General features: G+C 37.3%; 1 protein-coding gene across 1 annotated transcript in view; it reads left to right on the top strand.

The window, feature by feature from the left end:
• Positions 1–25,058, top strand: part of sp3 (phosphatidylinositide phosphatase spermathreecae) — a 291,853-nt gene that overhangs the window by 148,043 nt on the left and 118,752 nt on the right. Inside the window, exon 11 of the mRNA XM_090368696.1 lies at positions 13,939–14,059. Coding sequence (XP_090224822.1) covers positions 13,939–14,059 — 121 coding nt within the window. The remainder of the gene's footprint in view (positions 1–13,938; positions 14,060–25,058) is intronic.

Genomic DNA, 25,058 nt, shown 5'->3' with positions numbered 1-25,058 from the left:
CATGGATGCGGTCTTGTTGTTAATAATGCAGAAGTGGCAAAATGATGCAAGGGTGTAAGTTTATACAGCATCAACAAAAAAAAAAAAATTATCACTTCATTTGTCCATCTTTTCTGATAGTTTTTATATTCTTTTATTCAAACTGCAACCTTCAAAAACACCAGATGGAAGTGTGTACCAACGGTCCAGTCTCTGGCTGAAGGCAGATATTAACATGCCTGTCCTGCAACCATCCTTTTTTCAACTTAAATCTGTTCCTTTGTGTAAATTTAGAAAGAGTGCAGATATTATCATCAGCATTTAGTTTACTCGGTCCATTTAAAGCCTTAAAATATTTCGACCAGGCCTCTTTGCAGGGGCTAAGTTTCTAGATGTGGAGATTTGCAGAACTCAAGTTTTTTTTAAGAAAATTCTTTTGTGCCCCTGACTTATCTTATTGCTTTCTGTGCAACCACTTCACATCCTTCCTAAAATGAGGCTTATAGACTTGTATACGTTACTCGTGATGTGATCTAATCATTTCCACGTGCAATGGGATAAGGATAAAGAGGTGATATTTGGCAGAATTCCTCTATATCATTGACATTCCTGTATATCATTATCTGTGAGCCATACCAGCAGCATGTCTGCACTGCCCAGATAATTTGCCCTGGACTGTATGATTAACCCAGATCTTTTTCATTCTCCATTAGCTTGAGTATGGTACAGTAAAATCTGGTTAATTCAAAGTTCAAAGGATCAAAATACATCTTTTTTGTTTTAAACACGTGTGAAGTATCCAAGTAAGTTCAGAACATATTGGTATTAATTAATCAATTTTTTGTTCAGATACTCTTATTAACACTATACAGAATTTTAATTTTCATTTAAAATATTAATGATCTTTCATTTTAGTTGTGGTAGATATTTAATGTGATACTTTAGTTAATATGAGAAAGATAATTCTGCTGTGAAGAAATATAATAAATTTCTTGCACACGATAACAAGATTTCTGAGTTTCATTTTTGCTGCCATTACTGGTCATACAGTTTGATATATAGGCTGTATGTTAATATAAGCATCATGTTGTTTATTATGTATAATTATACATATCTCTTTCGCTATCGAGAGAGAGAGAGAGAGAGAGAGAAAACCTTGGGATATTATTTGCTGTTTAATACTCAGAATCCAAAAGAGGGTAATATTTCCCTTTTTTGTGTTATCACTTTCTGTAAACTTTGCAACTAAGCATGGATTACTCTTGCATCAGCATGAGCCAATGACAAGCTTTGAAATCAGTTCAGAGCAGGTGAGATTTTACCTTGGCTGTGTGGAATTAAGTCTTTTTTTGTGTATGTGCACATAGCATGCAAGTCACTATTTATGTAAAACATTAACCATAGTAGCAGTTTGAAATTAAAATATTACATGCATCTACATATTAAAATAAACAATGCATAAAAAACAGATTTTCGTGACCTTGGAATTGTTCAGTTTGAATACATGATAAAATTTTTGTTAAAATCTGAATATGTGATGTTGCTAAACACTACAGCAAGTTTGGATCCTGCTAAGAATTTATTTCACCCAGTGACTTTCTGTTATGTGCAACTGGCCATCATTTTGTTAGCTGAGCATATTGTTTTTGCTGTTCCTGACACTTTTAGGGACAAAGAGTTTGTTTTCAGTGAATTGAGTGAATTATTTTTTGAAAAAAAATTAAATTCATCTAAAATGCAACAAGTGTATTCAAGAGAAGAGAAAATTCAATAAATTCTGTTATTTTTTATTATTATTATTTTTTTTTTGTTGGTTTGCTTTTCACTTTCCCTTTAATTTTAGTTATTTTATTTATTTATTTTTGAATGCTGTGTTTATCTTGTTGGGCTGTTGATTAGATTTCATCACCATGATAGTGTCCTCGTATCATCCACAAAAGTGCAGCCAACTTTTTGGCTGAAAATCACCACTGGCTGGAATGTCAGACTCAAGTCCCATGTAAAATGTTTCCCAGTGGCCCAAGGGGTTACCCCACACAGAGGAACAATATTTAAAAGCTAGGTTTACTTTTTTTATCATTTGTAAAAATATGACACTGTTATTATAATCACTGTGTCATTGTTGACGAGTGCAGAAATTTTCTGTGAAGCTCAATCATATCCCATGAGGAAGAACCCAGGTCCATTAGCAGGAATGAAGCACACCTGACTTTTGCACATAGCATCTCAGATTGAATTAAAGTTACTACTCAGAAATTTTTTTATAATGGCCCAAGGAGATATCCTGTATGGAGAAATGAAAATTAAAACTTAGATATGCTTTTATTAAGCCTGTAGTAAAAATTTGACACATCAATTTGATGTTGCTGACATAGGCTGCGAAAAAAAAAAAAAAAAAACTGTGAAACATGGCCATAACATATGTGGAAGGAGAACTAACTCTGATTGCAGGAATTTGTACAATTTGTAAGCTTCAGCAGTGTGCTATCAGGAGTCATTACGGGCACAGGTGATCACAGGAATGGGCTACAGCTGAGGACCTTGTCCTGTAGGGGCTGTAAAAGCCTATTGGCTGAAATTTTTTAAATCCAACTTATTATAATACCATACATGCCCAGAAATTAATTTAGCCTAGGTCTTTGAGGAATAAGCAGTTCAAAGAGTGCCCAGTAAAAAATTCTCTAACATTATTTTTGAAACTATAGTTTGAAAAAAAAAAAAATTAACATGAAATTACCATACATACTGAACATTAGCATTAGCAAGGGCTCATGATGCAAGAAAGCAAGCTTATATAGCAGCAGCCAAAAACACACACACACACACACCCTTTTCATTTCACCCAACCACTGGCTCCAAATGTTTGTCTAGTTCCGCCTTGAATCTGTTTAAGTTATCAACTTCTACAACGATAGATGGAAGTTTGTTCCAGCAGATGACATTGTGGTCATAAGCTACGATCCCGAAGAATTAAAGGAAAATCTTAATCAGTTATGCAGAGTTAGTAAGGATTTTGGACTAAAGATGAATATGGCTAAAACAAAAGGAGTGATGAACAAGTATGCCACAGAAAGGAGTATAATGATTGAAGGAACAGTAATTGAAAAGGTGGAGTCATATACTTATCTGGGACAAGTCATTAGCTGTAATAATGATAAATGGCTGGAAGTCAGGAGAAGAATAAGTTTTGGATGGATAGCATTCAGGAAATATAGTCACATACTAAGGAACAATATTCGAGTTTTTCTGAAATGTAAAATAATGAACCAATATATACTCCCCACCATGACTTATGGAAGTGAAACTTGGGCACTCACCAAAAGTGTTGGGATATCAGAGACGTGGTGTCACACAGATATAAGGAATGCAGAACTGGATGGGGAGTACAACGTCTACAGAAAGGATAGACTGGATAGGAAGGGAGGAGAGGTTATGCTATTAGTTAAGAAATACATAAAATCCAAGGAAGTGAAGCCAGTGGACATCGCTGGACAGTGCAGTGTCGAGTCAGTTTGGTGTGACATAAGCATTGGGAGATCAAAATTGAGAGTAGGAGTGTGCTATAGGCCTAATGACTCTGATGAGTATAATAAGAAACTGTACAGGGAAATAGAGTGGGCCAATAAATCAGAGAGTCTTATAATGGGAGATTTTAATTTCCCAGATATTGACTGGAATTTGGGGGCTGGTCACTCACACACAAGCTTTTGTGGATTTATTGGATGATTGTTTTCTACATCAGCATGTTCGGGAGGCAACTAGAGGGAGGAATACTCTTGATTTGATTATCAGCAGTGATTCTTCATACATTAAGAATCTGCAGATAAATGAACCACTAGGTGGCAGTGATCACAGTGTGCTGAAGTGGGATTTACTCAAAGAGGTAACTACCATTAGGGCTAAAGGGAAGGGTTATTGCTTTCGTAAAGGCGACTACGATGGACTGAGACAGTATTTAAATTCTATACAGTGGGACCAACTGATGATGTTACCAACAGCAAATGCAAAATGGGAAGCATTCAAAGAACTTATCTTCAGAGCTACTAGGCTTTACATACCAACCAAGAAATATTGTTCAAGGTTTAGGCCTAAATGGATGTCAGATGAACTGATGAGTCATATGGCAGAGAAGAAACATGCATGGGATACATACAAATTAACACATGACACAGAAGCCTATGATAGATACAAGTTGATCTGTAACCAAGTTACAAAGGAGGTTAGGCAGGCGAAGGCAGATTACGAGACATCTTTGGCAAGGGATGCAAAGAAAAACAGCAAAGAATTCTTTACTTATATAAACTCTAGAAGGAAGGGGATGAATCAGATTGATCCACTTGATATCGATGGGTGAACTGTTGATGATCCTGCTCAGGTAGCTAACAAACTAAATGAGTATTTTGCATCGACATTCACACATGAGGAGTTATTTAGTGAGGGGAAAGCCAGAGGTGTATTCAACTCTAGCAGTAAGCTAGAGAATCTTGTAATAACTGAGAGTAAAGTGCAGGAGAAATTGTTGAAGATAAACACAAGAAAGGCACCTGGAGTGGATGGGATCTATCCAGTTATATTAAAGGAGGCAGCAGAGGAAGTAAGCAAACCCTTAGCCATAATTATGAGAGCTTCCTTGGACTCAGGGGAGGTACCCACAGGCTGGAGATGTGCAAATGTGACCCCAATTCACAAAGGAGGATCAAAGGCTGACACAAGTAATTATAGACCTGTGAGTTTAACTTCTTTTCCAGGAAAATTAATGGAGGCACTAGTTAAAGAAGCACTGCAGGATCATTTAGACAAGACTTCAGTTATAGCTCGGACACAGCATGGTTTTGTTAAGGGGAAGTCTTGCCTGACCAATTTGATTGGATACTATGATGCAGTCACAAAGGAACTGGATGCAGGGAATAACTTTGATATTATATACTTGGATCTTAGAAAGGCTTTTGATACTGTTGCACATGGAAGACTGCTGCACAAATTGGAGCAGTGTGACATTAGAGGCAAATTGCTGCTGTGGGTAAAGGGGTGGCTGAGGGGGAGAAGACTGAAAGTGGTAATCAATGGACACTGCTTGTCGTGGACTAATGTTATTAGTGGAGTCCCTCAGGGCTCAGTGTTGGGTCCATTATTGTTTTCTGTATTCATAAATGATATTGATGATGGTATATCAAACTTAATGTCAAAGTTTGCAGACGATACAAAGGTAGGCAGGGTTGTCAAGGACACTACTGACACTATGCTGCTGCAACAGGATCTGGAAAGGTTGAGCAGATGGGCTGAAGTTTAACATTGACAAATGTAAAGTACTACACATGGGAAACAGCAACCCCAGAGCAACGTATTAACTCTGTGGTACTACACTGACAGTGGTAGAGAATGAAAGGGACCTGGGGGTGGTTGTGCAGGCAGATATGAAGTTCTCTGAACAGTGCAGACGGGCTGCAAGAGTAGCTCATGGTGTATTGTCAATGATATATAGGAATATTTCTAGCATGGATAAGGAGGTGTTATACCCTTGTATAAGGCTATGGTCAGGCCACACCTAGAGTACTGTATACAGGTATGGAGGCCTCATTTCAAGAAGGATGTAGAGCTGCTGGAACGAGTACAGAGAAGGGCAACAAGATTAGTGAATGGAACAAAGGGGTGCTCTTACGAAGAAAGGCTTAAGTTTTGCAAATTACAGTGTCTGGAGTCTAGGCACCAGCGAGGTGATCTGATAGAGGTGTATAAAGCCTTGAATGGTTTGAGCATGCTCAGTGCTGATGGGATTCTTCCTCTTGCTCAGAATAATCACCTGAGGGGGCATAAATTCAAATTGAGGAAAGACAGATGTAGGATAGACGTGCGGAAATTTGCCTTTAGCCAGCGGGTGGTTGGTTGGTGGAACAGACTTCCATCCCTTGTCGTGGAAGTTGATAGCCTAAATAAGTTTAAGGCTCAGCTGGACAGGTATTTTGAACGAACAGAGGGGTGAAGTGGAAGTGGTTTCTGTTTTTTTTTTTTTTTTTTTTTGGCTGATGCTGCATAAGCTTGCTTTCTTGCATCAAATGCCTCTACTAATGCTAATGCTAAAAGAATAGCAGAGAAGTTGAGAACTACACACAGCAAAGAATGGAATGAATTATATTGGGAATCAGACTGTTAGATAAGAAGAGAAACACATAGATTAGGCAGCAAAATTATTGAAGACATGATGACGGACTAAGAAAATAACAGAATGGTACCCAAGAGTAGCTAAAAGAAAACCTGGAAGACAACAACGGAGATGGACAGATGAAATTCATGAGTTTGTGGGTAGTAAATGGATGGCCATTGCACAAAACAGAAGGAACTGGAAAGTTGCTGGAGAGGCCTTCATCCTGCAGTGGATTGAAAATGTCTGATGATGATGATGATACTTGGATTTTAGAAAAGCTTTTGATACTGTTTCACATAGAAGACTACTGTATAAGTTGGAGTGGTAATCAATATAAGCAAATATACGTGCTCATGTTTCTGCTCTTAGTAACCCTAACCAGCTCATATATTTGCATATCCTTCAGTAATCCTTGTAATCCCCCCACACCTTGCTTTCATGGCTGCTACATGTACCAATAGAAATATTGCAAGAATCAGTTTTGCCTCTCCCTTTGCAGCTGTCAGTAAGCTATTATTTGCAACTTGACTTTTACAACCTTTGATGGCATCAACAAATATTCTTGCACTTCTGTTTAAGTGCATCTTATTCTTGCTTGATCACCTAGTAGCATTACTCTTGTTTCCACAAGGTAGGCATGGAAACCTGGAAGGAGAAAGTATGACTCCCTAGGCTAAAAAAGCTGAACATAAGTAGTAAAGTCATTACTATTCAAGTAATTTCAGAGGAGATTTCACCAAACAGATCTGCTGAAGAACCTGAAAATACTGCCAAAGGAGAGGAAGGAGATATTAGTTAAAAAATTGTATATTTATTCCTAATCATCTACTCCACCAAAGTGATATTAGATAAGAAATCCTCTCCCCCACCTTTATTTTTATCCAAAAAAGGCTTTGAAGGATTAGATAAAATCCTAAAAACACAGTCAACTCTGAGTTTAGGGTTTATTGGTAGAATCCTCTAACACTAAAAACATTCAGAAAAGTTATTGATGTTAATGAACTTTGAAGGTATAACAGTGTAGTCCTCCCCACCTCCCATAGCATCTTAAATTCCTCGTGGGAAGTGATCTGTGACTGGGTCTCTTAAACATTACTGAAGAAGAAATCAGCAGCAGACTTTAAAATCAGAGTGATGCATGTAGGATGGATTTCTCTTTGTAAGGATGGAAATATAACACCTACCAAAAACTTAATTCTTATATTTAGCACACCAAAACCCACCAACGGTAAAAGTAGAATATCTGAACTGCCAAGTGAAACCATATATACCAAATCCGTCATACTGTTTTAAATTTCCAGAATATGGATACTCACAGGCTGCATGCAGGATTACTCTAATGTGATAGATGAAGATCTAGAGATCACAAAACCAATGACTGCTCATCTCCAACACCAAAGTCTTAAAAATTGTAAAGGAGAGCACTGTGCCTGTTCCAAAACATATGAGAGATGGAAAAAAGAAATATAAAACTGATCACAGCACTACTTATCAAGAAGCAAGAAAAATAGTCCAACAACAAAGTAAACATGAGAAAACAGTAAATACACTGATCTCAATCCAGTCATATTCTTCAACTTTGCATTAATGTTGCAGTAAAGAAAGATTCAACAATCCTGGTCCCACTTCCAAACTTAAGGAATTAGGGGAAATGTATATGGCAGATGATTTGGAATTGGAAATCTTTACTGAAGAAGATATGGATACCAGAAAACTAGTCATTCCAAAAAAAAAAAAAAAAAAATCAAAGACAGAAAGACAAGATTACCACCTATCAGAAACAACCAAATCGATCTGTGCAAATCTAAATAATGGATAACATTATTCAGCGAAGCTGTTGAGGATTACACATCAGTTTTGATGACATTTTATATCTGATTACAGTGCACACAAATCTGTATGTCTTCAGGAAACTTATCTCAACCAACAAGATGCTTCCTACGTCAGAAAGAACTACTTAAATGTATAGGAAAAACCAAATAATCGAAGGTACAACACATAGAGGAGTTGCTTGCTTAGTACAGTACATAATATTATATTAATATATGCACATCTACACAGGATTTAGGGGCATTAGCAATTTGTATAGCAGTAGGAATCCTCTTAACCATATGCTCAGTTACATTATACCAGGAGATGTGTCTTATGGACTTAGTTGCATTATTCCAATGACTCCCCCCACCCACCAATCTATTTGATGGGAGATCTGAATGGTCATAATCCTCTGGAATGCTCAGACTACAACAGAAGAGAATGGACCATTGAAAAACTATTGGATAACCACAACTCTTACTTCTTTAACAATGGCAACCATATTTCTGCTTTTTGACCTGGACCACTACAATTATTGTTGTCACTGTATGTATGCACTTTCTTTTTATAGCCTCTAACTGAACATTATCTGAAGACTTGATGTTGATCAATTTCCATAGTGACCGCTACTTGGTAGTGGTCACTGTGGAAATTACTGGGAAATAACAATGTGGACATTACTGGGTAATTTCCACATTATTAGATGATATTTCCTGGCAAGCAGCAGGACCCCTTGCTGGAAGACGGATAAAGCAATCTGGAGAGAATTTAACACTCATATCATCAAGCATGAAATGCTAGATGCCACACCAATATTCCATACCAACACACATAACAGAGCGCATACAGAAAGCAGTCAAGCTTGCAATTCCACAGACCTTATTACATTTCCAAAAGCATCCAAAGACATGGTGGTCTATTGATTGTGCAGAAGCCAGAAAAAACCATAATAGGAGCTGGAACCATTTCTGTAGTTACCCCACTATACACAATCTGATTGAGTACAATAGAATGCTAGCTATATTAAGATTCATTAGGAAACAGAACTGAAAAACTTCATGGATCCAAATATAGTGTGCTGGCATTGGCAGAACTCTCAATAGGGTATCCAGTCAGTGGAGGAAGATCACTAATATACAAGAACCTTGGGAAACGCCAGCATTAGTAGAGAAGTTAGAAGACAATGGTGCCAGTTTAAAATCTGAAAAACAGTTCCCCCCCCCGTTGTGCCAGTTTAAAATCTGAAAAACAGTTCCCCCCCCCTGTTGTGCCAGTTTAAAATAAGGAAAATAGTCAGCAGTTCATAAGCTTTTTTTTTTTTAATTTTTTTTATTTTTATGTAAACCCAAAACACGAGAGGTATTAGAACCTATAGTACTTAGTACCGTGCTTGGGTTGGAGGTTGAGAAGACTAAAGAAGATATTTGTTGACATTGGACTTGAACTTCTGAGACTTGAAAGACTGTAATTTTCAGGAAATACGTATGAAGGAAGGTTGAAAGGGTTGAAGGCAGAAAATGGCATTTGAATGAATAAACGAGGAAGATGAAAAGTTGGTCTTATGAGTGAAGTTGGACAGTAAACGGATGTTGGCTGATGGTGGCACGTGTTCGGACTGTTTTGAAAGGGAGAGCAGGAATTATAGAAGCCAATTCAGAAGAACAGTGCCCATGGAAATATCTGTAGAAGAGGCATGCAGCAGAAACAGTATGTCTATGGAACAGTGAGTGGAGAGAGACTGTTAGAGATGAATCATTAATTAACCTAACTGCCCTCTTCTGAATGGAATCAAGAAGCCTGAGAGAGGTTTTGGGGGCACCACCCCAGATGTGGGAACAATATTCCATGGTAGGGCGGATTTGCGATTTGTACAGAGTGAACAGCTGTTTGGAAGACAAGTAATGCTGAGAGCGAAAGAGAAAACTGTTTTTTAGATGCAGAGGAAGCAATATTTGTAATGTGCTTGTGGCAAGAGAGATTAGAAGCCAGGGTAATTCCCAAAAGAGATATATCATTTTGCCTAGAAATCGGAGTGTCACCAAAGATAAGCATAGGAGCAGAAGAATCCTTTTTGCGAGATATAAGACAAGATTGAGTTTTAGAAGGGTTGAAATCAACTAAGTTGTCTTTGCCCCACTGGAGAATTACCTGGAGATCGGCATTTAAGGAATTGGAAGCAGATTTTCGAAAAGTTGAAGCTGATTGAGCAGGGCAATCTTTCTCAAAATGGAAAGTGGAATGCAATGTGCTATCATCGGCAAAACTATGGATAGGATTTACAGTCAGTGGAGAAGGTCATTAATATACAAGACAAAAAGAGTGGGGGAAATTACTGAGCCTTGGGGGACACTGGCATTAGTGGAGAAGTTAGAAGACAGAGAGCCATCTACCATCACCTTCAGTGAGCGATCAGAGAGAAAACTGGATAACCAATTACAAAAAACAGTAGGCAAACCATAAGATGAAAGCTTGTTTAGAAGACCTTTATGCCAAACACGATCGAAAGCCATTGAGATGTTGAGAGCAACTGCTTGAGTTTCACCGAACTTTTCCATTGAATTAGTCCATAAATGGGTAACATAAGCCAGAATATTACCAGTGGATCGACACTGGCGAAATCCATACTGGCGATCGTAGATCAGACGGAAGGTTTCTAGGTAGTTTTAAGAGTTGGCGGTTAATTGATTTCTCCATTACTTAGAAAGAGTAGAAGTAATTGCAATGGGACGATAATTGGATGGGAGGGATTTGTCACCCTTTTTATGAACTAGCTGAATATGAGCAAATTTCCAAGCAGTAGGGAAAACACCTTTTTAATAAGAAAGTGAGAAAAGGTGGCAAAGAACAGGAGTAAGTTTAGGAGCACAGGTTTTGAGAACAAGTGGAGAAATACCATCGGGACCTAGAGCTTTCTTAGCATCAAGATTCGTCAAAATCCTTCTGACATCCTTTTGACTGAAGACCACAGGAGGAATTGAATGGAGCATGTTGGGAATGGTGGGAGGTGTTTTACCAAGATCATTAATACATGAGTTGGAAAAAAAATGGGATGCTAGCAGGTCAGCTTTACTTTATCCTTGGCTGAAGTGACAACAGAACCATCTGGTTTTGAAAGAGGTGGGAGCAGAGATGGGCAAAAGTTGTGGCCAGTAGCTTTGGCAAGAGACCAGAATGCTTGGCTGCCATTAGGGCAAGAAGCAAGTTTTCTACTCTTAGCCTGTTCGAACTCTAGTTTGGACTAATTAATAACTGCCTTATAATTGTTGCGAGCTTTGGTTTAGGCAGGAAATGAAACTGAAGAATTAGAAACAAGCCAATTACGATATGCAACGTTCTTCTCTTGAACAGGCTTAGCACATTTATTGGAAAACCAAGGTTTAGATAAAGGATGAGATTTTAAAGTGGAGTGTGGGATAAAGGATTCCATCCCTACAAGAATAATTTCACTGACACGATCAGAGCAAACGTTGATTATCAGAAGTTTTGAAAAAGTAATCCGACCAAGGAAAAGAAGAAAAGAAATCTCGTAGGTCATCCCATTTTGCATTCTTGTAATGCCAAACAATACAAGGTTGGGAATAGTCATGAGATAAAGGCTTCATTGGAAAAGGGACAATCACCAAGTTGTGATCTGAGGTGCCTAAAGGACCTCTTACTTCGACCGTATACTTAGAAGGGTTGTTTTTGAGAAAAAGATCAAGCGTGTTGGCTGTATGGTTAGGATTGTCCTATATTCTTGTTAGTAAATGAACAATCTGTGTAAGGGCGTTAGTAATTGCAAAAGCCTCAGCATCTCGATCAGCTTGGTCAGTATGACTAGAAAACGGAAGCCAGCTGGAGTTGTGAACATTAAAATCACCAAGGAAAATTACTTCACTGTTAGGAAAGTCAAGTTGCAAAGAGAGGAAGTCAAAGAGCTCTAAGTAATTAGTGGAGTTGGGAGAAGGGTAAAGACAACAGATGAATTTTACACAATGAGGTAGAGAGATTTTAAGCCAGAGAAGATCGAAAAGAGGAGATTCCAAATTACCAAGTCTCTGACAGGGAATATCAGAATGCTTGCAATTCCACAGAACAGGATATCCAATTGCAAAGAAACAGTCAGTAGTTCATAAGCTTGTTTAGAAGACACAATCAAAACCCTTACAAATGTCAGCAGCAATTACTTGGGTTTGACCAAATTTTTCTATCAAATTTTTCCAAAGATGAATAACATAAGCCAGTGGTTTTGTCAGTGGATTGACAAAATCCATATTGTTAATCATTGATCTGATGAAAGGTTTTGAGATAAGTTAAAAGAGTTGCTGGTTCATGTATTTCTGTGTTACTCTGGGAAGAGTAGAGGTAAGTGTAATGGGATAATTAGGAGGGTTTGTTGTCCTTTTCAGAAACTGGATGAATATGAGGAAATTTTCAAGCAGAAGGGGAAAAAAAAAAAAAAAAAAAAAAAACTGGCAGAATAAGAAAGTGTAAAAAAAAAAAATGACACAGAACAGGAGCAATCTCCTCAGGAGAACACATTTTGAGAAAAAGTGGAAAAATGCCATCAGGACCTGGAGTTTTCTTGGCATCAAGATTGTTTACTTTTCTAATCCTTCTATTGGAAGACTACAGATGGTGTTGAGTAGAGCATATTGGGTATTGTAGGGAGAGGTTTACTAACTCCTCCAAAATCATCAGTACAAATTTTAGAAGAGTAGGGTGCAAGTAAGTCAGCATTAATCTTTAGCTGAGGATGTAATAGAACCATCAGGTTTTAACAGAGGTTTCAGTATATGTGGATAGAAGTTGGAGCCAATAGTTTTGGCAAGAGACCAGAATGCTTGACTACCAATTTGGACAAGAAGCAACTGTTCTACTCTTTTCCTATTTAAAATCGAGTTTGGATCAATTAATAACTTTTACAATTGTTAGCAACTATAGGCAGGAAATGAAGCTGGAGGGAGATTTGGACATAGGCCAGTGGTGATATGTCGCATTCTTATATCGAACAGCTTTAGAACTTTTTTTTTTTTTTTTTTTTTTTTTTTTTTTGAAAACCAAAGTTTAAATGAAGGATGAGATTTCAAGGTGGAATGCAGAATAAAATATTTCATCTCTACCTACAAGAATAATTTCACTAATGTTATCTGAGCAAAAATTAGAATGTAACAATAGTCCAATGAACAAAAAGAGGAATGAATATCAGTGACCTGTGTTGTCTAGTAGTCTTCTTTTCATTTCATCATTTGGAGATTTCTGTAATATGGATGCATTGTTTCCAACATTTGTTATATATGGCAGTGATGATTTCAGACATCAGGCCAGCACCTGGTGTCTGAAATCATCACATTTTGACTTCAGTTATAAGTAAAATAAGTTAAGTAATATAAGTAAATTGCTTTATGGGGGAATGATTGACAGTTTTCTGTTATAAAGGTGTCAAGCAGAACCAATTATTCATTAACTTACTGAAATTGTATTGTGACTATATTACCATTGAAAACTCCCTAGCCATTTTTAAAAATTCAACAGCCATAGCTCCATAACTGTTTGGACATGTTTACCTAAGCTCATTTCGATGTTTTCAGATCTTGAATCAGTCCTAAATGCACACCCTGTGTTTCATGTTATTAACCACTCTGCACATAGAATTGGGCATGCTAACCATGCGATTTTTTTTTTTCTTTTTCTTTTCTTTTTTTGTTTTCCACACTCAAAATTGATATTGCTCAGTATCCGCTAAATTGGTGATAACACTTGTGTATTTCTTACTGCACAAAAACATCTACTGGAGACTTAGAAAATATGCAAACATTAGACAGTTCTCTACCTCCCACTTCCTACAAGACATTGAAAGACAAAATTTAGTTACAATTATTCCATTTTTTTTTAGCAAGATGATTCCCTTCCCTTTCATCACTTTCATCAACCTTTTTGGGTACTGTAAACGTTAAGGTTTTAGATCATTTTTATTTTAATTGGACATTTAGTGCAATATTTGCTTATATTTTTCATTATTTCAGGCTTGACAATGAAGGGATGATATGTGACCAAAGAGGTGTTTTCAGGGTGAATTGTATTGATTGCTTAGATCGTACTAATATTGTTCAAACAGCTCTAGCAAAGGCTGTTATGGATACACAGGTAAATGAAAGTTTCAGTATATTTTATTTGCAGTGTATGATAACTAAAAATGTAAAATGACAATTTTTTCTGTACAGTTTTTTTTGATAGTGAATATTATTGTGGATATTGATATTATAATATTATAGAATTATTGTGGTAGTGGATGTTATAAAAAAATGTGCTTTTTTTAAATTCATTTTAAAAAAATTTAAATATTTTCATTTTTGAAATGAAACAATTTGTAATTAACTGTAACAAAAAATATGTAAAAAAAGTAACAAATAAAAGTTATTAAATATGATTAAAGGGGAGGAAGTGGTTTATAGATTCCTTGAGAGCACTGTAAAGAACAAGATCAAGAAAGAATTCCGTCACTCTCCTATTCTCCTTGAATATTCTAATAAAAGGCAAAAAAAAAGGGAGAAAAGATAGCATGCTAGTTATAAAAAGCAGAAGAATAAAATTGTAGTATACTTTGGCATGCTGAAATCATAAAAGCCTATCCTAAACGGTCATTGTGCTTTCTAGGATAATGCAAATGTTTCATGGGAACATTACATTAAAAATGTGTACTTGTCAAGCGGCACTAGAGAGACCCTCAACTCTTTTTTTATCTCTTTGTCTTGATACAGACGGTAAAGCTGGTCAGTGTGTGTAGTAATGTGTGGGATATGTTATTCATGTTGTGTTACTGGCCTCTCAGTTATTGGGAAGTTGTAATCACCTGGAGAGCAACTTCCCATCTTCCATCTCAGGGATGTGGACCCGGGTCATCTACCATACACAATCTATGACTAGCTGACCCAGCTTGTCTGGGCATGACAAGGAATAGCTAAGAAATATAGAATTTTTGTTGAAGGAGAGCACTGGAGAAGAGAAGAGGAGGAAGGGGTAAAGATGAGTAAGTGGCGGATGAGAGATGGGAGGAGGCATCCACTGAAAAAAAAATGTTGAGAAGAGCGTGGGGGAGATAGAATTAGTGTGGGGGAAACAGATAAAGAAGATAGAGATGCACATAAGGCAAAGGCATCTACCAGGGGAGAAGGAGTGCGATAGATTTGGATGAAATAAGAGGTGCTTAATTCAAGACTGACACAAGTAATTATAGACCTGTGAGCTTAACTTCTGTTCCAGGAAAATTAATGGAGGTACTGGTTAAAGAAGCACTGCAGGATCATTTAGACAAGACTTCAGTTATAGCTCAGACACAGCATGGTTTTGTTAAGGGGAAGTCTTGCCTGACCAACTTGATTGGATACTATGATGCAGTCACAAAAGAACTGGATGCAGGGAATAACTTTGATATTATATACTTGGATCTTAGAAAGGCTTTTGATACTGTTGCACATGGAAGACTGCTACACAAATTGGAGCAGTGTGACATTGGAGGCAAATTGCTGCTATGGATAAAGGGGTGGTTGAGGGGGAGAAGACAGAGAGTGGTAATCAATGGACACTGCTCATCGTGGACTGATGTTATTAGTGGAGTCCCTCAGGGCTCAGTGTTGGGTCCATTATTGTTTTCTGTATTTATAAATGATATTGATGATGGTATATCGGGATTAATGTCCAAGTTTGCAGACGATACAAAGGTTGGCAGGGTTGTCAAGGACACTACTGACACTATGCTGCTGCAACAGGATCTGGAAAGGTTGAGCAGATGGGCTGAGAGGTGGCAAATGAAGTTTAACATTGACAAATGTAAAGTACTACATATGGGAAACAGCAACCCCAGAGCAACGTATCAACTCTGTGGTACTACACTGACAGTGGTAGAGAATGAAAGGGACTTGGGGGTGGTTGTGCAGGCAGATATGAAGTTCTCTGAGCAGTGCAGACAGGCTGCAAGAGTAGCTCATGGAGTATTGTCAATGATATACAGGAATTTTTCCAGCAGGGATAAGGAGGTGATTATTCCATTGTATAAGGCAATGGTCAGGCCACACCTAGAGTACTGTATACAGGTCTGGAGGCCTCATTTCAAGAAGGATGTAGAGCTGCTGGAACGAGTACAGAGAAGGGCAACAAGATTAGTGAATGGAACAAAGGGGTGCTCTTACGAAGAAAGGCTTAAGTTTTGCAAATTACAGTGTCTGGAGACTAGGCAACAGCGAGGTGATCTGATAGAGGTGTATAAAGCCTTGAATGGTTTAAGCATGCTCGATGTTGATGGGATTCTTCCTCTAGCTCAGAAAAATCACCTGAGAGGGCATAAATTCAAATTGAGGAAAGACAGATGTAGGATAGATGTGCGGAAATTTGCCTTTAGCCAAGCGGGTGGTTGGTTGGTGGAACAGACTTCCATCCCTTGTGGTGGAGGTTGATAGCCTAAATAAGTTTAAGGCTCAGCTGGACAGGTATTTTGAACGAACAGAGGGGTGAAGTGGAAGTGGGTTTTTTTTTTTTTTTGACTGATGCTGCATAAGCTTGCTTTCTTGCATCAAATGCCTCTACTAATGCTAATGCTAATGCTAAAGACCTGGAATGGGAAGCAATGCAATGTCTGAGTCCTTGGCAGAGGGGAAATCAGTGTAACCAGAACACAGCAGGGGAACTTCCTGCTGGTTTAGAATAAAGGGATAAGAAAGTGAGGTGAATCAGTCTGAGTAAAGTTAGATGGGAGGAATTAGATTAGTGTTACACAGGATAGTTAGGAAAAAAGGGTGGTTTTTAGGGAGGGAGAACTGGGGGGATGTGGCAGAAAAGGAGTAGGGTAGGTCTGAAAAATGGGAAAGATCCTGGGTAGTTGTTCTCAAGGGTGAACCATTAAAAAGATGTAGAAAGGGTTAGAGAATTAAAGGTGTCTGTAGGTAGGGGAGGGAAGGGGGATTAATTGTGAAAAGGTTTGGAAAGAGGCATTGAGGAGAAGGAATAGGTCCAAGAGGAAAGAGGCATTGAGGAGAAGGAATAGGTCCAAGAAGATGAAGTCATCAATGGTGAAGGCAGATGCTGGGGATAATTTTATCTGGAGGGGGTACAGAGCAGTACAGGAAGGGAAAACAACAGTGCTTACCCTTCCTATACTTCTTTTTCTTCCTTATCAACAGTGCTTTGTTGATAAGAATGACAAAGGATGGGGGAGTGTTATTGGAGAGAGAAGTGGGGGAGGAAAATAGTAGTGGAAACCAGGCAATGCACAGCCCATCCCACCACAAGGTAAACAGATCAAAATTAGAGGAATAGAGTGCCCTCTAAGGAGAGGAGGGAAGAATAGTGGCTCTAGGATGCTGTGGTGGAAATCCCCACAGGAAATATCCCGTGCAGGCAAGAGCCAGCAGAAGCATGCAATTCCACACCATAGTGAATTACCAGGTGTCAGCATCAATCCTACATCGGGCCATTTGACTTGGTGTCAGCAGCAATTAATAGTTAATAACAAGTTCGACACTGACTGCGGGAGTTTAGTGTGTCGAGTGTAGTACCACAGAGTTGGTAAGTTTCTCTTGGGTTACTGCTACCCATATGTAGTACTTTGCATTTGTCAATGTTAAACTTCAGTTGCCACTTCTCAGCCCATTTGCCTAATTTTCTAGATCCTGTTGCAGTAGCATACCGTCTTTACTCTCATTTACAACCCTGCCAACCTTTGTATCATCTGCAAACTTGGACATCATTAAGCCTGATATACCATCATTGATATCATTTATAAATACACGAAACAACAATGGGCCCAGCACCGAACCCTGGGGGACACTGCTAATAACATTAGTCCACATAGAGCAGTGTCCATTTATCACCGCTCTCTGCCATCTCCCACTCAACCATCCCTTTATCCATTGCAGTAACTTGCCCTTAATGCCATACTGCTTCAGTTTGTACAGCAGTCTTCCATGTGCAACAGTATCAAAAGCTTTCCTGAAATCCAAGTATATGATATCAAAATTATTTTTAGCATCCAGTTTCTTTGTGACCACATCGTAGTATCCAATCAAATTGGTCAGACAAGACTTCCTGTTAACAAACCCATGCTGTGTCTGAACTAATGCTACTGTCTTTTCTAGGTGATCCTGTATCACCTCTTTAACCAGTGACTCCATTATTTTCCCTGGAACAGAAGTTAAACTAACAGGTCTATAATTATTTGTGTCACTCTTTAAATCCACTTTGTGAATTGTAGATACATTTGCACATCTCCAGTCCATGGGGACCTCTCCTGACTCTAAGGATACTCTCATAATTATGGCTAAGGGTTTGCTTACTTCCCTTGCTGCCTCCTTCATTATAATTGGGTAGATTCCATCTGCCCCAGGTGCCTTTTTTATGTTTAAATTCAACAATTTCTCCTTCACTTTGCTCTCAGTTATCACAAAATCACTTAGCTCCCTGTTAGAGTTTGATAAACTTCTGGCATTCCCCTCCTTGAGTAACTCCTCATGTGTGAATGTAGATGCAAACTCATTCAGTTTATCAGCTACTTGAGCAGGATCATCAATATAATGATATAATGATTGAGGGAGCAGTATTTGAAAAGGTGGAGTCATATACTCATCTGGGACAAGTCTTTGGCTGCGATAATGATAAATGGCTGGAAGTCAAGAGAAGAATAAATTTTGAATGGATGGCATTCAGGAAATATAGAAACATACTGAGGAGCAATAGCCCAATTTGTCTGAAACATAAAATAATGAACAAATGTATACTCCCCACAATGACTTATGGAAGTGAAACTTGGGCATTCACTAAAAGAATGGAAGAGAAGCTGAGAACTACACAGCGAAGAATGGAACGAATTATATTGGGAATTAGACTGTTAGATAAGAAGAGAAACACATGGATTAGGCAGCAAACTCAAGTAAAGGACATTCATATCAAAACTAAAGAACTAAAATGGTCTTGGGCAGGACACACATCTCAAAGACATGATGATAGATGGACTAAGAAAATAACAGAATGGTACCCAAGAGGAGTTAGAAGAAAACCTGGAAGACAACGATGGAGATGGACAGATGAAATGACAGAGATGTACAGATGAACATGAGTTTGTGGGTAGTAAATGGATGGTTTTTGCACAAAACAGAAGGAACTGGAAAGTTGTTGGAGAGGCCTTCATCCTGCAGTAGATTGAAAATGGCTGATGGTGATGATGAATTTATTCTTCCATGAATGTTTCTCAGAACATGGGACGTGGAACGTTTCTCGGAACATAGGACATTGAACCATTCTTCATAAAAATTATGCTTCTGCGTAAATGATGTTTGTTAATCTCTGGGAAATTTTAGTCCACATCAGACTAAGATGTCATGTGCTGTTAATTGTGCATATCTAAAAAATTCTTTTTTCTTAATGGCTTCAAAGAAAAAGGGATCAGTAATAATGTGTGTGCTTTAAATTTACACCATACTATAACCATTAATGGGTGCAGTAATTCCACAGTATGCATGAGGATTTTCTCTAGTTCGTATTCAGCAGTTTAATTCAACAGATTTCCACTGAGGTGAAAGTGAGCTTCACTTTCACCTCAGTGATTTTTATTTAACATTCATAGGATGTTAAATAATTATTGAGGATGTTGTGGAAAACAAGCATAACAAACATATCCAGTGCTTCAGCTGTAATATACAAAGTACAGTATATGGATAGTGTGATATGTATGTGAAAAAATCAGAAAGAAAGAAAAGAAATAATTTTTGCTATTTCCATTGGTCTGATTTTAATGAAAAACGACTCAACAGACCATTATAAAAGAGCCAAATATAAAATTTTTCACAAAAAATACATCTGCTAGGAGTCGAGTTGTAACATTTGGATGGACAGATATGAAGAAAACGGGAACTTTAGACATATATGCTAATGTGTCTAAAAAAAAAATTTTTTTTTGATACAGTTTTCAAGTCTATTCGATGATCTAGTTTTCAAGTCTATTCGATGAATGTGGAAATGTGGAAAATTGCACATTTCCACATTCATTGAATAGTTTATTAATTTTAAAAAGTGGTAAAAGACTTAATAATCATCCTGAAAATGACATTATTGTACATTTTTAATTTGCCTTTCTTGTTTTACTTATTAGTGTTTCAGTTGCATGCTCTCTCTCTCTCTCTCTCTCTCTCTCTCTCTCTCTCTCTCTCTCTCTCTCTCTCATCTCTCTCTCTCTCTCTCTCTCTCTCTCTCAAAATTTGAAATAATTATGAAATTAATGCTAATTATTGTCTTTACACAATGATTGGCACTCTGTCCTAGTATTATCAGCATCCATGTGGTGGATGCAATGCAGATAATGGGCAGTCAGCTTCGTATTTAAAACTTAAACAACATCCACAAGGACTTTGAAACGTTGTCAAAATTTTCCTCTAATGGCATGTTTTCTGTGAAGTTTTCTTTTCAGAATGTTTTCAATAAACTTGATAATTTTTTTGCCTTTAAGTTTATGTGGAGTGCAGTGTTGTTTAATCTCTTATTACAGTTAATTTCAAGGTGATATTACAATTATATTCAGTCAGTATTACTAAAAAATTAAAATTTTTTATGTTTAAATTTGAGTAATTGCTTATATTAAAGAAGTATAGAGGATGCAATTGTTTATGTATTGACTACTTCAATTCTGGCATTCGGTTATTAGTTTTAGATGTCAATCGGTAATCATGTACATTATGACTTTAAATTTAAATCAAGTTTAACTGTTTAAGATACTGTCTGTCAAGCCACAGTAATTCTGATAGTAATTAATATTAATTTTATAATTATTTCCATTTTTGTCTTAGATTTGGCTTATTTGGTATATAGATTCTTGTATTATCGTTGCTGTCCTATATTTCATATGAATATTACCATTCAATATCAATTATCATATCACATTGATATTAACTAGGGCTACTCTGATGTATAGATCTTAAATATAGGATTATATTTAAGAATATATATATATATGAGGTGTGACAATAAAATTTTGAGAATAATTTTGTTTCCATAAAAGTGGCCACCCTGTGAATCATTATGTCCTCCCGCTGTGTAGCCTGAACCCCCTCTACCTGCATGTAAAGGGTAAATGTCGTCAGTCGTTTCGGTCATTGTACAAGTTGGTTCGTGTAAAGACATGTTTCAGTTCTGTGTTACATGAAAAATGGAATGTAGTTTAGAGCAAAGAGTTGTGATAAAATTTTTGGTGAAAAGTGGCAAATTGTCAATGGATAAGTTGACCAGAGTTTATGGAAATGATACCATGTCAGAACCACTCATTTTCAATTGGGTTAAACAGTTTCGAGAAGGATGTGAATCCATGGAAGATGCTGAGCATTCAGGGCGTCCTTCCACAACTCGACATGACAAAAATGTTTGTGTGCATGATCTTGTTCGAAGCGATAGGTGGTTAACCACAAGAATGATTGCTGAAAAACTAAACATTAATCGGGAAAGTGTTAGATTGATTTTGACTGAAAATTTGTTGGTGAGGAAAGTGTGTGCAAAGCTGGTACCGATAAACCTCTTCATGAGCAGAAAGAAATTCAGTTGTGACATTCTCAGGAGACGTTGGAAAGCATTGAAAATGTTCCAGATTTGCTTATGACCCCGAAACAAAAAGGCAAAGTCAACGATGGAAGGGAGCTTCCTTGCCAAGACTCAAAAAAGTGAGACTGTCAAAGTCAAAAGTGAAGACCGTGTTAATTTGCTTTTTTGACCGAAAAGGAATCATCCACAAAGAGTTTGTTCCACCTAATGAAACTGTCAATCGACAATTTTACCTTCAAGTTTTGGAAAGGCTTTGCAAGCGAATCAACTGGGTTCAACCTGAAATTGCTTTGTCGTGGATTTTGCATCATGACAATGCTCCCACACATTCCGCCATTGTAGTGAAAGTTTTTAACTTCAAAATCAATCAAAACGTTGGAGATCCCTCCATATTCATCTGATTTGTCTCCTTGTGACTTCTTTTTATTTCCTCGACCAAAAAGGAGTCATGAAAGGAATGCATTTTCAGTCAGTTTCTGAAATTCAAAGTAATACGATGTGGATATTAAAACAGATACCAGAAAGTGAGTACCAGAAATGTTACGATCAATGGATCCTACGCTCGAGTGTGTGTGTGTGTGTGTGTGTGTGTGTGTGTGTGTGTGTGTGTGTGTGTGTGTGTGTGTGTGTGTGTGTGTGTGTCAGTCTGAAGGCGCTGTATAATTTGTATAATACATCTCACATCATATAATTTTCAAAATAAAATTCTCGAAACTTTATTGTCACACCTCGTATAATGTACATTGATCACATTTTTAATTAAAACAATGGCATTACAGATCACTAATATATTCAGTTTTATAAAAAACTGAATATATTATATATATATTTTATTTGAATATATTATAGTTAAACAAAATGATAGTATAAACAAGAGCTGTGATGCTCGATACATTCTACATTGATCTCAATATTTGTAAAAGAATAAGAGAAGTATCATATTGAGGTAAACTTCTTTTATTCTTTTACGAATAGTTAAATAAAATATATATATAATATATTCGATTTATATAAGTAATTCAATTCATAAAAATTATATATACAGTAGACTCCCGAATAACCGGGCAGGTTGAGAAATTTTGTCCGTATAATCCGCAAAATAAGCAAAAAATCAGGATTATTAATGATAATGTATTTAATATAATAAAAAACAAATTCTATACATATATTCTGTTATTTATTTAAAAAGGAAAGTAAAGATGTTTGTTTCTTTGCATCACTGACCTTCCCATGAATGGCAGAATATAAATTTAGCAACATCATCATGTCTGCAAGAATAATATCTTTTTGCCCTGCATAGTCAAGCAGAACTTCCACATGAGACAAAGCAGTACTGTGAAAGATTTTTTCCATGTCCTCTTAGCCTTTGTCTCTGTTTGGCTCTTCTTTATTCATAACCATATGCACTATTTCATTATCACTTCATAACATTTCATAGCAGATTAAACTTTTAACTGAATTGAGCCACTCAGCAACTGCTTCTTCATCTAAAATTTCGAAACCTTCAGTTTTATTTAAATCATATAATGTGTCATTATTGTCTTGTCACTAAGAACTTCTTCTTTTGCAGGTACATGTAATATTTTCCGAAAAGATTTTTGTAACTTTGTGCTTTTCATCAATATACACGATATTGAAATTTCATAAATTGCTTCCAATACTGTCATATGTTTCAAAAATGACAACAAATTACTGTCCTTGATTAATTTATGTAACTTATTTTTTTATAAATTTCTTTAAAATTTTGACTCACCTCTTGGTCTATCAGTTGTATTGACACTGGCACATTTGATGGCAAATATTTTACAATAACGTTCCCATCATAAATTTTTAAAAACATTTAAATTTTAAAATAAATTATTCTAATTAGGTACTGTAATTGATTTTTTAAGGTATTGAAATCAATTTTTTTTCCATCCCTGGTATTTGGTGAAATCTGGTTAAACTACCCTCAGATAATTTGGAGTCTACTGTATTTAGTTCTGGGCTAGCTAGGAAGTAAGTTAAAATTTAACACAGAAATATCTCTTGTTCTAGTTCAATTAATTATACTTTAGTGGATTGTTCTTTGAATATGAAATATAACTTAGGTTTTACCTGAGGGTGATCTCTTAGGGAGAAACCATGGAATGGGAATTAAGTATTAGATGTAATTGAATTTCTGTGTAAATTTTTATTTTATTTGGGCTATAACTGAACTCTTAACAGTATTGATTTGGTTTCTGTCAGTTTGCAGCTACAGGCATACCTCGGTTAACGTTACCTCTGATAACGAAGCCTCGATATAACGAAGTCGGCAATTTCAAGCCCCATTTAACATAAAAAAATATTCCAATTTAAGACCAACGCCCGACAATCATTCGATTGGTGACTGACGGCAACTCGTTACGTATTCCCGAGTGCTCCCGAGCTGCGGGCGTGTCTGTTATAACAGTTTTGCGCGTCAATCGCATAATTTAGTTGTTGTTTACATGATTGACGTTGTTTCAGTGTGGCGCATTGCAATAATCGACGTAGGTTCTTTGGCCCCGGGTGCCAAGCGTTCCGTGGCCAAGCGATTATAGTGCGTCTCTGAAAGCGTTTTCTAAAAAGAGAATTTAAGCAATCAGTTTATATTTTTAGTTTCAAACACCGTTCTCTTTATTTCTATATTAGAGTAGCTGTCTCGCACTACAAAGAGTAGGCAGAAGCCCAGAAAGGAAAACCACCTTTCTGTTTCCTTTTTCTATTAGTACTAACTTACTAACACAGCCGCTTGGTCACCTCGTGGCACTGCTCCTGCCTCCCCGTGGCGGGGCCGGAAACCTGGGTGGTAAAGCAAACCCCCAGGGCCAAAAGGAGCAAAACATGGATTTCGACAACTTTCCCCCGATCCAGACAGCAAATCCTAACTCATTGGATTTGCACCATCCCGATGATGACACAAACACCAGAAAGAGACTGAAGACGGATGCTTGCAGGATAGAACATCCTACTTTCCTGATCTTGCATTCTTTAACAGACCAGGCCATAGGCAATCTATCTCCATTTCTCATACAGAAATGTCTGGAAAGTGTAGCAGGTTCCCCGAAAATGGTGAGACGTCTAAAATCTGGCGACCTACTGGTTGAGACCACCAGTTCCAAACACTCTGAGTCCCTTCTGAAACTCTCCACATTTGGTGGAATTTCAGTCAAGGTGTCACCACATGCTACACTCAATACCTCCAAAGGTGTCATCTCAGAATGGAACCTAATGAATGTCTCAGAGGAGGAAATTGTAAATGAATTGCAAGATCAGAAGGTCACACAGGCGAAAAGAATTATGCTGAAGAAAGATGGCGAACTTATCCCAACTCGAAGCATCATACTGACATTTAGTTCACCAAACCTACCTACATCGGTGAAAGCCGGGTATCTGAACTGCCGCATTCGCCCGTATATTCCAAATCCATTAAGATATTATAAATGTCAGAAATTCGGACACTCCCAAACAGTCTGTCGAGGTGATGCTGTATGCCCTAACTGTGGCTCGAAGGAGCATACCCAAGCTGAATGTAAATCACAGTCCTCACTCTGCCCTAATTGCAAAG

Source organism: Mastigoproctus giganteus, chromosome 2 (assembly GCF_048544385.1).
Source record: "Mastigoproctus giganteus isolate SK-2022 chromosome 2, ASM4854438v1, whole genome shotgun sequence".
NCBI classification, from domain to species: domain Eukaryota; kingdom Metazoa; phylum Arthropoda; class Arachnida; order Uropygi; family Thelyphonidae; genus Mastigoproctus; species Mastigoproctus giganteus.
Note: the sequence above shows the minus strand (reverse complement) of the source record. Positions and strands in the feature narration are given on the sequence as shown.